At 32.8% G+C, this 12,718-nt stretch overlaps 1 protein-coding gene and 1 long non-coding RNA gene across 6 annotated transcripts; one reads left to right on the top strand and one right to left on the bottom strand.

Annotated features, from left to right (window-relative positions):
* Positions 1–2,494: 2,494 nt before the first annotated feature.
* LOC122413481 (uncharacterized) lies at positions 2,495–7,165 on the bottom strand. 5 transcript variants are annotated; one of them, XR_006261551.1, is made up of 5 exons: positions 4,558–4,652; positions 4,373–4,479; positions 3,755–3,898; positions 2,945–3,280; positions 2,495–2,695 (listed from the first exon to the last, which is right to left on the bottom strand). It is a non-coding gene; the product is annotated as an uncharacterized lncRNA (long non-coding RNA). The 5 variants fall into 5 exon arrangements; XR_006261554.1 differs by lacking the exons at positions 3,755–3,898; positions 4,558–4,652 and adding an exon at positions 7,039–7,165; XR_006261550.1 differs by lacking the exon at positions 3,755–3,898 and having other exon boundaries at positions 4,558–4,651.
* Positions 7,166–7,980: 815 nt separating this feature from the next.
* On the top strand, positions 7,981–11,760 carry ND-19 (NADH dehydrogenase [ubiquinone] 1 alpha subcomplex subunit 8). Its single transcript, XM_043423858.1, has 3 exons — positions 7,981–8,307; positions 9,033–9,208; positions 11,205–11,760. Exons 1-3 carry the CDS (start codon positions 8,179–8,181, stop codon positions 11,425–11,427), a joined length of 528 nt encoding a protein of 175 aa, XP_043279793.1. The 5' UTR covers positions 7,981–8,178; the 3' UTR covers positions 11,428–11,760.
* The last annotated feature ends 958 nt before the right edge of the window (positions 11,761–12,718 follow it).

The raw sequence follows: 12,718 nt of genomic DNA, 5'->3' as shown, positions 1-12,718 counted from the left end.
CATGTTTTTATGTTGATTTTAGCAAAGTGCTATTGCGTACGTGATGATAAAAAAAAACGAGATTGTACAGACGAATCCTCTCGAAAATTTATTAAAATGCGATTTATTATCAGTTGAATATCTTCAGTAATAGAATAGGTTAGTTGCTATAACAAATAAAATTAGTTTGAAGAAGGAAATGAGTAGTAAAAATTGCCGTCATTTCAATATAAACTGGGGAGTTTATTTGGAAGCTTGACAATTTTTATCGTCCGAAGGGTATTTTTTCATCAATACACAATAATATCTCTTGTATATTACAGAAAAATTTGTTTGGATTTTTTATAATGAATGCAATCAAGTTAAAATCTCTTGGAGATAATTTTTTCAATTCCCTCTGTAGGCATACATGTGATCCATCAGATCTAAAAGAGCCCTGATTGTTATTTTTACCTTTGATGCGATTTTTTGGTAACTTTTTGATTCACTAGAACTTTTTCAAGTTCCGGATGCTTCCCGTAGGAATGAATTTCTCACGTTCTATTTGAATTTTTTTTTCCTTTACAATATAATTACGGATTTGTATTTCTTCTAAATATAATGTTTTTTTTACGATTTGTGAAAGCTTTTCTTAAGGTTGTGTGGGGTCTAGCCGACGGAGGTGAAGTAAGAGGGGGCGCCCTATGCTTATACATGGGGCCGACTAATTGTTACCAACTATCACTATGAAATAATCGTCATAATTAATATATGGTTTTGGACAGTTTTTTTCACGTCTAATCATAAAAAAATGCATTTTTTACAAATTGACGATCTCTGGAAATATTCTTATTAATTTAGAAAATTATTTTCGATAATTTTTTATACCTGAATTTGCGTCATACGAACTGGCAACGGCGCAAATCACGTTATGCGATAGCGGTCAGATTGGCGGCAGTGTCGCCGAGCTTTAGAGCCTTTAGAGTACGCATCCCATACACATAACCTCAAAATCAACATCAACACTTGTCAACGGAAACCCTTGTACTGGATTACCGATTGTGAGTATGGGTAAAATAGGGAGTGTCCGTGCCGTCTACGCTGTTGCCGTGTTCCACGGCGTAATATTTTGCGTACTCGATTTTACAGCGAATTCTCGATTAAAAACTTGAATAACTCTAAAACGGTGCTGTAAACTCTAATTTTGGAGATGCTACAAGATAATCTGATATTTCATCAAACCGTACCAATTTTTTCAGCTCTGTGGTAGGTTTTTAGGAAATATATCTAAAAAACTGAAAAATGGTCGGAATGTTCCCATAAGCGTCATGTAAAACGCGCATTAAACACTTTGACTTTCCGAAATTTTTTCTCAAGAACGGTACTGTGAATCGCCTTCAAATTGCACAGAGCGTTCAGCGAAGGGGTCATAAACACACAGAAAAAAATTCAGCTTGGTGGTAGCATTTTGAGCTGGCCCCATAACAACCTTAAATTCCCGTTTTCAAATATGCTGAAATCAGAATTCATCAATCGACGTAATACATTACGTTGACGTAAGCATTTCGAAAAAAGATGTTACTGAATAAGAAGAAAATTCTATATATGTTTTATTAGTTCATGTGATGAGCGACCAAAGATAGATTGTACTAACGTTCCGATTTTTAGTATTTTTTTTGTAAAATATGAAAAATCCTGTAAAAAGTTGGTGACCAACATCTTTTCAGAAAATCGGTAGTGCTAAAAAAAATATATATATATAATCCTGTAGCATGTAAGATTGAACCAATAACAATTCAACAGTTTTGAAAAACAAAACCGAAAAATTTACGTGTTTCGTTGAACATCTCATTGTCAGAGTTTTTCTAAAACCGATAGTACAAAAACCCTCCAAAAAAAAAATATATATATATAGTGCTACGTGTTACCAGAGTCTTCTTGATTGGTGGGAAACATCATCGTCGTTGTCGTGGTCCTCGTCGTCTTCGTCATTGTCGCGGTCCTCGTCGTCGTGGTCACTCAGTAAAAAATTCAGAATCACGTCATCTCCTACATATATATTCTATTATTACTTGGAATCGACTGTCTTGCCCACAGTTAACTAGAGTCTGAAGTATAATATTAAATCACAACAATCAAACCTTCACATAAAATTTCGGTTTTGTTCTTTATAATTAACGATAGTTATAGAAAGTTTGCATTACACGTTTAAAATTAAACCAATTTTTTACGAAAAAGTTCATCAACAACTTATTGGCCGAGTCACCTAATGGCTGTTATTTTTTTTATTTAATGAAGCAACTTCGTCAATGTTGTTTTTATTTCAAGTAATGCACGAATTTCCTCTTGTATCCTAATATTGGTCTTATCCAAAATCTGCTGCCAGGGCTGTGAGTCACTTGCAGCAGGTTATAGAATACGGCCATTACTCCTTCAACGTGCTGTTAATCTTATACGTGCATGATCATTTAGGCCAAATTTTGGTTAAGTACCAAAAAAAGAATCAATGACGAGGATATATATGCAGATTTCTTAATTTTTTGTTTCAATTCCTTAAATTTATTTTTTCCATTTAAAAAAAACATATTTTATAAAGCTTTTTTTGGTAATTTGTTTTATAAACATTTTTTATATAGCTTCGCAGATCACTTTCGGGTTATGCCAGCTCGTACGAAATTGGACCTGTTGTGTACCGCTCTTCAAGTCTGACTTAATCTTCACCGCAGGGCCATCGAAACTGGAATTTATAAAGAAAGAAACGTTGGTCATTTAAATTTTTAAAAAGCGAAAATGAGTCGCAGCAATAAAGGGCAGAAATTTTTACTATTGGTGGCAATTTGAACTGTTGTGGATTTATCCAAGCAATGATCATTATTTTCATCACATAACACATATTTATTGATCAATTATCATTCCAGAATCATATTCATGGTTTCATCAAATTTGATGCTTCGCACTCAATGGATTTAATGTTCAAGTTACTCACTGGTTGCTGCCTTTCGTCATGGTGCATTTCATTCATTTCGATGCCGAAGACCACTTCATTAATGTTGTGCTTTTTCTCTCCGATACCATTAATGGTATTTGGACAATTGGACTTCTTGCAGACACCGTGAAATTTTATAAAATAGTTTCTTGTTTCAGGACAGTATTGAACACGTTGGTATTTAAAGGAATATCCGCATGATATTCGATGTTGGGACCATAACGCCTTGGCAACAAAGTACGCCCACGAATTTGGTTGCAATATCAGCTTTTCATTGACATCGGATGGTCCACTCTTCTTCTGTCAGACTTATTTGTATCATTTTGTGGCACGGTCCTATGGAAAAATTGATCGCATAAAAATGTATGCTTGGTTTGTATCTATGCCAAAATCTCTGTGCATTCAGAATTTAATGGAACCGAAAAATGCAATGCCACTTATCTTAATGTATTGTCTTAGCATTACTTAATATCACTAATTTTGATTTGTAAATGAGAGTAGCAAAGCAAAGTCAAGCTAGTACTAGCTACTACCTATTTTTACCTACTTTTACTTTGATCGGGTTTTTTTGAAAAAGTTTTTCGTGAAATTCCGCTCAAACTAAATCGGGTTGAACAGATGAAATTGTAATAAACTACTAATTGAACCTTATCGACACTACTAAAGTAAAAACTATCCGCTCTTGACATAACCTTGTTAGCGGGGCAAAATTTATTCGTTCCGTTATTCTACGAAGCGATTTATTATTTTACTTTGAATAGCCTTTACTGCTCGATCTATCAAAAACCACTGCATAAGGAAATTTCGTACCTTGATCGTTGCATTTTCTTATTTATTGTCAATGAGTCACTAATTGTTGAAATTTTAACCATTAAGAAACGCGTTGTTTGAAACGGTTACCGCAGGAATGGCGTGGGTTTCTTTTTATTCGGCTACTACCGGCAGTTTTTAACACTATTCCATTCAAAAATCGACTGACGTCACATAAAATGTTTATTACGTTTTTCTAATGAAAAAACATCCGACAAACTTTTTAATTATCAAATTCGAAACCGACAAACGATTGCGCTTTGAATAGGCATGTAAAACCTTACGATATCTCAAAATTAAAAAAAAAACCGGCAACTTCACACAAATTTTTGATTTCGATTTTGCTAATTAATTATTTTCCGACAAGCGTTCATTTTGATCCGACAATCACCGACAAGAGCCCGACTTTTGATTGACATTTTCCAAAATTCGAAAATCGAAAATCAGCCGGCCAAATTCACAGAGGTCTCAACTCGACATTTTTTAAATTTTTCCGTTGAATCTTTTTATCGACCAATCAGAGCGTTCTAATTACGTCACCATAAGCATCAACACGGGATTTTCTAGACTGAATATTGAATTCTTTTTTTTATGTTTATTAAATGAATTATTGATTACCAAGTGTTGTAACTTGTTGATTTGTGACCACCAAGTGATTCTGCATCGATTAAGCATGTTATCCAAGTCCTTTCACGTAAAATTAATTTTGGCCGGCTAACTTGAAGCTAAAAATTAAAATTTATTATTAATGTATTTATTATATATATATAAATAATTATATATATTGAAGCGAAATACACTACAAGAACACTTTATTTCTTTCTTTACTTGATGACATGGCGCGCACGAGCGTTTACATCGGCGGCCATGTTGAAAACCTGTCACTTCGCGAAGCGGCGCTCGGGAAGCGAGGCGCTTAGCGCTGCCAACTCAATTTCATTTCAACAAAATTCCCTAGATTCTCTTAACTCTTGTTTTTATTGAATAACGATTAAATAATATTATTCTTGTTCAGAAAATTAATGCGGATCATTAGAGAAACACATTTTGAACAATTTGGTGAAAATTTCAGATTAAAATTATTTAAAAATTTAAGAAAACTTTTCTTGAATAACTCGAGCGTGCACAGTGCGCATGCGCGATGACCTACTTTCAACAGGCACGTGCAATAAACGTAGTCCGGAGCAAACAATGAATTAAAATAAAAGAAAAATGTTATTGTTCAGAAAATTAATAGAGGATGAAACAAAATAATTAAAAGAGACACAAATTGTGCATAAAAACAATAAAAAACTGTTTTATTGAATTATATCAAATTCTTGCACATGCGCGTTGTGACTACAGCTCGACTCAGCCAATTGGGACCCACGCGGGGGGAGTTAGCGCACCAATCAGAGAATTTAGAGTGGGAGTCCCTGGTTCGAGATTAAGTCACGCAGCGAATTAGAAAAAGGGACAAAGTCCAAGTGTATTATCATTATTATTTCCTTTGTTAGAGAGAGTATAAAAACCCGAGCGCAGGAGCTCCGGTAGCCAGTCTCGTCTCGAATCTCGCCACGCTAGACTCGCTAAAGAAATAACGCTCTCTGAGCTAACAAAGAGCCAGTTTCGTCTCGAATCTTGGAGAGCTTGACTCGCACTCGCAAATATCAAACGCCAGTCTTGCCTCAGGATTTCTCCACGTAAACTCGCCATAATAACGAGAATAAAGAAATATAAATTTTTTTTAGCTCATCTCAAAATAGCTCAATAATATCGCTATTATCCCACTCATAATTCAAAAATAACACCTTTCCTCTCTCACGCTAAGAGGGTCGGGTTCATTCGATTTTGTTTGAACTCAAGATTCTTAGGTGAGAGTTTCCGATCTATCCAGGAGGGCCGGGACAGTTCGATTCCGTTCTGTCTCAAGATTCCTGGTAGATTTCCAATCCTTTCTCTATCCAAGAGGGCCGTGGCCGTTCGATTTCGTTCGGTCACAAGATTCTTGGGTAGGACTCCTACCTTTCCACGCCAGAGGGGCCGGGACAGTTCGGCTTCGTTCTGTCTCAAGATCTCTGGGTGGATTTCTTTTCCTTCAACGAATCATTGTTTTCTGAGTGGTGATTCAACTAATCAAATTAATTCATTTCCAATCAAATCTGAGTATTTTCTTTATTCTCAAAACGAGACAATTTCGAGTCATTTATCATTTTGAGCTAATTAAATTATTCGAAACCAATTTAACTCACTGAAAACAATTTATTTGAATTATATCGAGTCAAGAGAGTGAAAAAGCAAATAAAATTCACTCGTCACACTCAATTTGTATTGTATAGAGTCAAAAAGTGAGTTTCTAAGAATTATAGCTCAATTATCAGATTATCACATAAAATTAATGGAAAATTTATCAAGACAAGCGTTGGCAAGAGACTAGTTGTCACAATTGCGAAAAATATCGAAAAATTAGATTATTGCGAAATTTCAATAAAAATCAAGTATTATCAAGAAAAATACCGGAAACAAAATTCTCATGCAAAACAAAATTCATTTATTTTTGTAATTTGATCCGTGAATATTCAAAATTCAATAAATAATTTGTTATTTTCAATTTAATTTCATCGCACTTTTGTTTTTCTTTCATGTCCGCTCTTCTTAAACATAGAATTGCTCGAATCCACGCGTGACGGTGTGCACTAGCACAAACGTACCGTTACAATATATATAAATGTATTTATTAAAAATTAAAAACCACCAAGCACTTTAATTGCGCTACCATCGACCACCACGCGACCACCTTGAGATATTAATTTTATTAAAAAGTTTAAAATTCAAAGTTGCCCGGCTAACTTTATGACACTGCGGCATCCTACACGTACATCCAATATGAAAGATGGGTCAGCTGGGTACACCAGAAAAATCCATTGATTCTATTTTCGCGTTATTGTGATAAAAAAAATCACTTCATAAATTATTCAATATTATACATGCATTTCCCAGATAATTTCTGGTTGATTTTGTAAAAAATAAACGATTTTCAAGTTAATTTTCGCCAACTATACGCCCAATCTTTTTTAATGAGATCATGCCCACCACACGAGCGTTGAACAACTGAATTTTTTGTCATGAAAGGGATTGGTGCTATTATATTCTCTCAAAATTTATAGATCTAAAAATTAACATAACTAATCAATTAGTCCGTTGTAATTATCAATTATATAAAAAAAAATATCATTATTAGTAAAAATTTGACTAGTTAACTTTTTGATTTGGCAACTTTGTTGTTGGTGGAGAGATATATCTACCTTGCCAACGGTAAACTGATAGCTTGTCACTCACATATGACTTGATACACATAACCAACAATTTATTTGAATTTGAGGTTACGTCATTATTTGTGATTACAAATATTTTTGTTATCACAATATTTGTATAAATATGAACAAAAAAAATTTTTCTATTAATTATACCGAGAAAGTATACACGCCTGTACAGTACCGATACACTAATGTAAGCACGTCACAACTAAACACGATATACGTCGATATACATATATATAAACAGCTGATAGAGCGGTGTTGCCGATGTCGTACCGAACCTAGTATTCAACGATACATCGTGAGCGATAATCGTAGTTAATTTATGATTTCATTCTTAAAGTTTCGGTGACCTGATATTTTTATAACGCCATTAACAAGATAAATGTTCAACGAATACGTATATGATTTAATTTTTTTTTTTCCAGCATTTACGATCCCTTAAATTTGATTGAAAAATCACGATCCATTTACTGCCACTACGATGTCCAATTTTTAATACTTATTTTCTTGCTTAAATGTTCGGTAACCTCCCCTCAATTTTTTTTAACGTAATTTTCGAACATTTTTCTATGCTGTGTAAAAAAATCAGATTTTTCTGCAGATTTTTAAATAGTGGCCATGATCTCATTAATTTACTATTAATAAAATAATTTTTCGAACGTTATAATAATAACGGCAAAAAATTGCGAGAATAATTTCCAAGATATAGCAACAATAAAAAATAAGAATTGTTGTTTTATTCCACTAACTATACAGAACTAAAGATATAAATTATAAAAAATTATTAAAATTAAGAAAGTCGAAGTTGTCTGGCTAACTTTATGGAGGTGTCAGACAGACCCCTGTATTAAACAGCGCCACGGTGGTTGGGGTGGACACCAGGCGTACCCTCCCACCTCCCAGCTAAATGCGCCCATACGGCCTGTTGTTCTTTCTCCATGTAAATTTATGTATCTATATATTCTCTGATTCTAATCTCCCTGGTCGAAGTGTTGAAGTTTTGTGATAATTGATTGTGGACCGCCAAGATTGTAAATTACGAACGCACTCGGTATTTTTTTTTGAGAGACATTAAACTTTCGACATTTCCCGTTCAATATATTTTCATACATATTTTTCGCGAAAATGGTGGTAACAAATAGTACAAGCCTACCTACCGTAGACGAGCTTACGGTTCCGGAGCTAAATGTCAGTTTTCCGCTATTACAGGCGGCGGCCTTTACTATGGGAAAATATTGCGAATACCATAATAACGTAAGTTATTCTGCTTTTGCTGATAATTTTTAAAATATCCAATAAGCCGTATTTTTTTTTTTTTAATAATATTCAAACTGTCGAAAGAGACTTTGTATTCCTTCAGTTTTCTCAACAGATAAATGTTACATAATTACATAATTATTCCCCACTCTAGTACAATCTGAAGAATATCAACGACGTGTGATTAACTTTCAGTAAAATGATCAATGCTTTTTAAGAGACTCGTACTTTTTACTGTTTTGTAACCTCAAAAAATTCAACAAATGTACTTTAATAATTAAATTTTAATTTAATAATAATTTATGATATTTAATAATCATAATGATTATTATAAAATAATAATAAATTTAAAAATATAAACAACCGATTTCGGTCGTTTTTGTAATCGTTTCGAGCGAAATCCTGGTTGTAAAATCCACTATGGAATCAATTCTAACCTTTTGGTTAGATAGCCAATGGGATAATCAAAATGTTTTTATCATTAGAAGTTTAAATTTCTTCAAATTGAAGATTTTAAACATTCTTCTTCTATTTTTATTAACAGATTTTGTACAGAGATCCACTGATTCAGAATTTTTTAATATATTATATGATGCATCTTTTGATATCTTTCATTAGTGCATGATCCATCTGAAATTAACTTGAATTATTGTTATCTCTCTATGCAGGAATTTAACAAAATCAATTGTGAACTGCCTTGAATACTCAAAAAAAAATTTCAGGAATTCATGCTATGTCGCGATGAAACACAGGATGTTCGTAAATGTATAGACGAAGGCAAAGCTGTAACTGCGTGTGCCCTTGATTTCTTCAGAAAAATAAAGAAGAATTGCTACAACGAGTTTACACAGTATTACAATTGTATTGATAAATCAAGCGGAGTTGGTGCTTTTGAATAGTAAGTAAAAATCATCTCTCATAACAATTTGTTTCCATTATTACTATTTTTAACTTAATATTATCCATAACTGATAGTTTATTTGATAACCTTTAATTTTTTTTGTCATTTATGTCCTGGAAATCATGTATTATAGAATCACTATCAAATACATATTTTATGGTTTCAATTGAAAACCATTTTTATTCTTTACTCAATATACTCTGTTAATAATCGGTTGACTCAAAATTTTTTTCAGTTTGTGTGCCATAACTGGTACGATCCAATAAGTTACTGATATTTGTTTCTGCAGGTTTACAAATTTGCTGATTCCATTCCCAAACTTAGTTTTCACTTCGCTACCCTTGAAAGGGGTGAAAATGAGGATTGAATGTGAACATTTCAGGTTTTTCAAAGGCATGTTTTTATGTTATATTACATAAAATTCCAAGTTTTCTAGGATACTAGACTTTTCTATCGAAATAAAACAAAGTTTACTATCACCAAAGGGGTGAAAATAAGGGTCAAAGGTGAAATTTTCCGATTTTCAACTTGCCAGTTTTTTTTTCTATACATAAATGCTATATATTAGACGTGGAAATTTCAAGTTTCTCAGGACATTGATTGGTTACCCCCAAATGGATAAAAAATTACGATTCACTTTAGTCTTTTGATTGGTATTGTAGAATATACGAATTTAAATAACTTTATCAATTGCCGATCGATTGTGACAAAAATTGGTTAATAACTGTTTTTTGCGATGCTTTGTCTAAACATGAATAGTATGACACAATTCAAAATGTCAGCTGCAAATTGCGTCGTATATAATCATTTTTGGGTAAAATGGATAGATATATTTTCTTAAAAAACTTGGAAATTTATTGTCATATAGCATAACAACTTGCAAGTGAAAAATCTAAAAATTTCACCCTCAACCCTTTTTTTAACCGTTTGCAGGTAGCGAGTTTTGTTTTATTTCGATAGAAGGATCTGGTGCTCTAAAAAACGTATAGTTTTTATGTAATATAATGTACTTTCCATCGAAAAATCTGAAAATTTCACACTCAACCCTTATTTTTCACTCCTCTGAGAATAGCGAATTTTGTTTTTTTTCCGATAAGAGTCTAGCATCTTGAAAAACTTGAAATCTTCATGTCATATGACATAAAAACTTGCAAATGGAAAATGTGAAAAGTTCATCCCCAATTCTTAATATTCACCCCTTGGCAAGTAGCGAATTTATTTTATTTCGATAAAAGAGTCTAGTGCCCTAAAAAACATAATACACTTTTTATGTAATATAGCATAAAACCTTTTCATTGAAAAATCTAACTATTCCACCCTCAACCCTTAATTTTGACTCCTCCCAAGGGTAGCAAGGTAAAAATTAAGTTTAGAAATGGAATCACCAACCCGAAAAACTATTGTATAGTTATTTTTTATGAAATCGTTTAAAAATTTAAAATGTTATTTCAATATGTACACATTGTGTATTATCAGAATGGGGTCGACTTTTTTTTTGTAGACATACAATACAATACCAGTCAACCGGTTGAGGTTTTTCAAATTAATCAGAATCTAAATCTGTAATAAAAGTTTTAACTATATGACCTATTTTACAATTTATAATTTGCAAAGATAGTATTCAAATTAGCTTTAGACACCTGTTTGGCTCAAACGGTCAATAAAAATATAGAGAATCAGCTCAGAAGTATTCCAGAGATTTATTACTATTCACCAATATTTTTTGGCTACCTTAGTATAAAATATATGTATGTTAAAGTGGAAGTCTTAATAATAGATTAGGAGTATTAGACATTGAGTTTTATAAAAACACTTCCACGATTATAATCTCAACAAAACTGATTTTCGAATTTCTTCACGTCAATAGCATTCACGTTTGAAACTACATTTCATGTCACAAATAATAGTATAACCACACAGAGTGTTCTCCGCATCTTAAGTAGAAAAAAGTATGAATAAATTGAAAAATATTGTGTTTTAATTATTACTTTAGTTGCCGTCAGACTCAAGCGGTCTATGACAAGTGCGTGTTGGACAAGTTGAATATCGAACGTCCGGGCTATGGTTATTTTTGCGAAGTGAAGATTCATGATTCGACACGACCAAAACCACAGCCAGAAAAACGTATTATATACGAGGATGTGACTCCAGGATTACCAAAAGATGCGCCATTACCTGAGGCCAGATTCAACTCACGTTTTCAGTGGTCCAAATAAATTGTCGTTTATCGATTCCGTAGTCCTTTTCGTTACCCGGTCTTTGTCGCCTCGATGTTGCGATCGTTATCCTTAGGTAATATCTTCACGCCTGAAAAAAAACCAAATAAAAATTGTTGGTCTTGAAAAATACAGTTAATTCAAACCACTCAGCGGACTTTGCAGCAGCAAAGACAAATAAAAAATTATTAACACGTTGATAGCAATAAATCATGTATGAATGAAAAAACGGGTTAACAATAATTATTTAATTGTAAAATTAATTGAATGAGAACTTTGAGTAAGCGATGTATAGACAAAAATAAAGATATATTATAACATTGACACATTAAACTTCATGTTATATTGACTCCACAGTAGAAGTATTATTCATATTATACATTTTTTATCCTACATATGATTATTAATGTTTTTTGGTATCATCTGCAGTAAAACGAAATTCGTGCAGTGCATGGAATGGAGAAAAGAATTTTCAAAAAAAATGATCTAGTTATACTCATTTGTGAAAAAAGGTCGATTCTTGAAAAACGTTGAAATTTGTTGAAATCAAAAGAATTTAATTTTAAGTCCTTAGAAATAATACAATATTTTCCTTTCACGAAAGCTTTTCCATGATTTATTAATTGTAATTGCGCATTGTAACATTTCAATCGTTTCAACTAATTTATTTATTTTATCCAAATTTCGTGATTTCGAGTTTACATAAAAATCTAGAATATTTTAGTTATTGTGGAAGAGTAATTTTCCACACTAGTATATTTGAAATATATTAATCGAAAGCTTGAACGGAAAGTTATTCATGAAGTGTTATAATTTCTTATTAATTACTCAATAAGGATTTATGACTTTCCTGATGTTGTGCCCGTACATCGCACTCCTAAAATAAAGAGTATATAAATTAAGCGTTCTCAGCATAAATGCATCGACGGCGAAATATCGACGTTCCCGAACGAGCGCATCGACCCTCGATGTCATCACCGAAACTTCGAGAAAGAATATCACGCCATATTGGGGCGAGAGGGGAAAAAACCCCCGAGTCTATAAATTTACCAACTAACCAAAATTCGACAGTCTTTGACGAGAATTGTAACGATTGGTCTCGAGGCAATAAAACCTCGAATTTGTAACTTCTTAAATAAACTTATTGTTAACTTGTTGTAAAAGTATCGAGTTGGAGTTCAGCTCTTTTGGCCTAAATTCCTTAAATACTCGTCCTTGATAACTCGTCCCTTCGCGACGGTCTTCGCGGACACAACACTGATTACTGATTTTATATTTTTTGTTTTAACAT

This window comes from Venturia canescens, chromosome 7 (genome assembly GCF_019457755.1).
Source record: "Venturia canescens isolate UGA chromosome 7, ASM1945775v1, whole genome shotgun sequence".
Classification (NCBI taxonomy): domain Eukaryota; kingdom Metazoa; phylum Arthropoda; class Insecta; order Hymenoptera; family Ichneumonidae; genus Venturia; species Venturia canescens.
The sequence above is the reverse complement of the archived record's forward strand: the minus strand, read 5'-3'. Positions and strand labels throughout refer to the sequence as shown.

Coding starts and splice junctions, on each gene's coding strand:
- ND-19 (XM_043423858.1), top strand. CDS start 8,179: ATGGTGGTAACAAATAGTACAAGCCTACCTACCGTAGACGAGCTTACG. Junction 8,308..9,032: donor ATTGCGAATACCATAATAAC/GTAAGTTATTCT, acceptor AAAAAATTTCAG/GAATTCATGCTATGTCGCGA. Junction 9,209..11,204: donor GGAGTTGGTGCTTTTGAATA/GTAAGTAAAAAT, acceptor TTATTACTTTAG/TTGCCGTCAGACTCAAGCGG.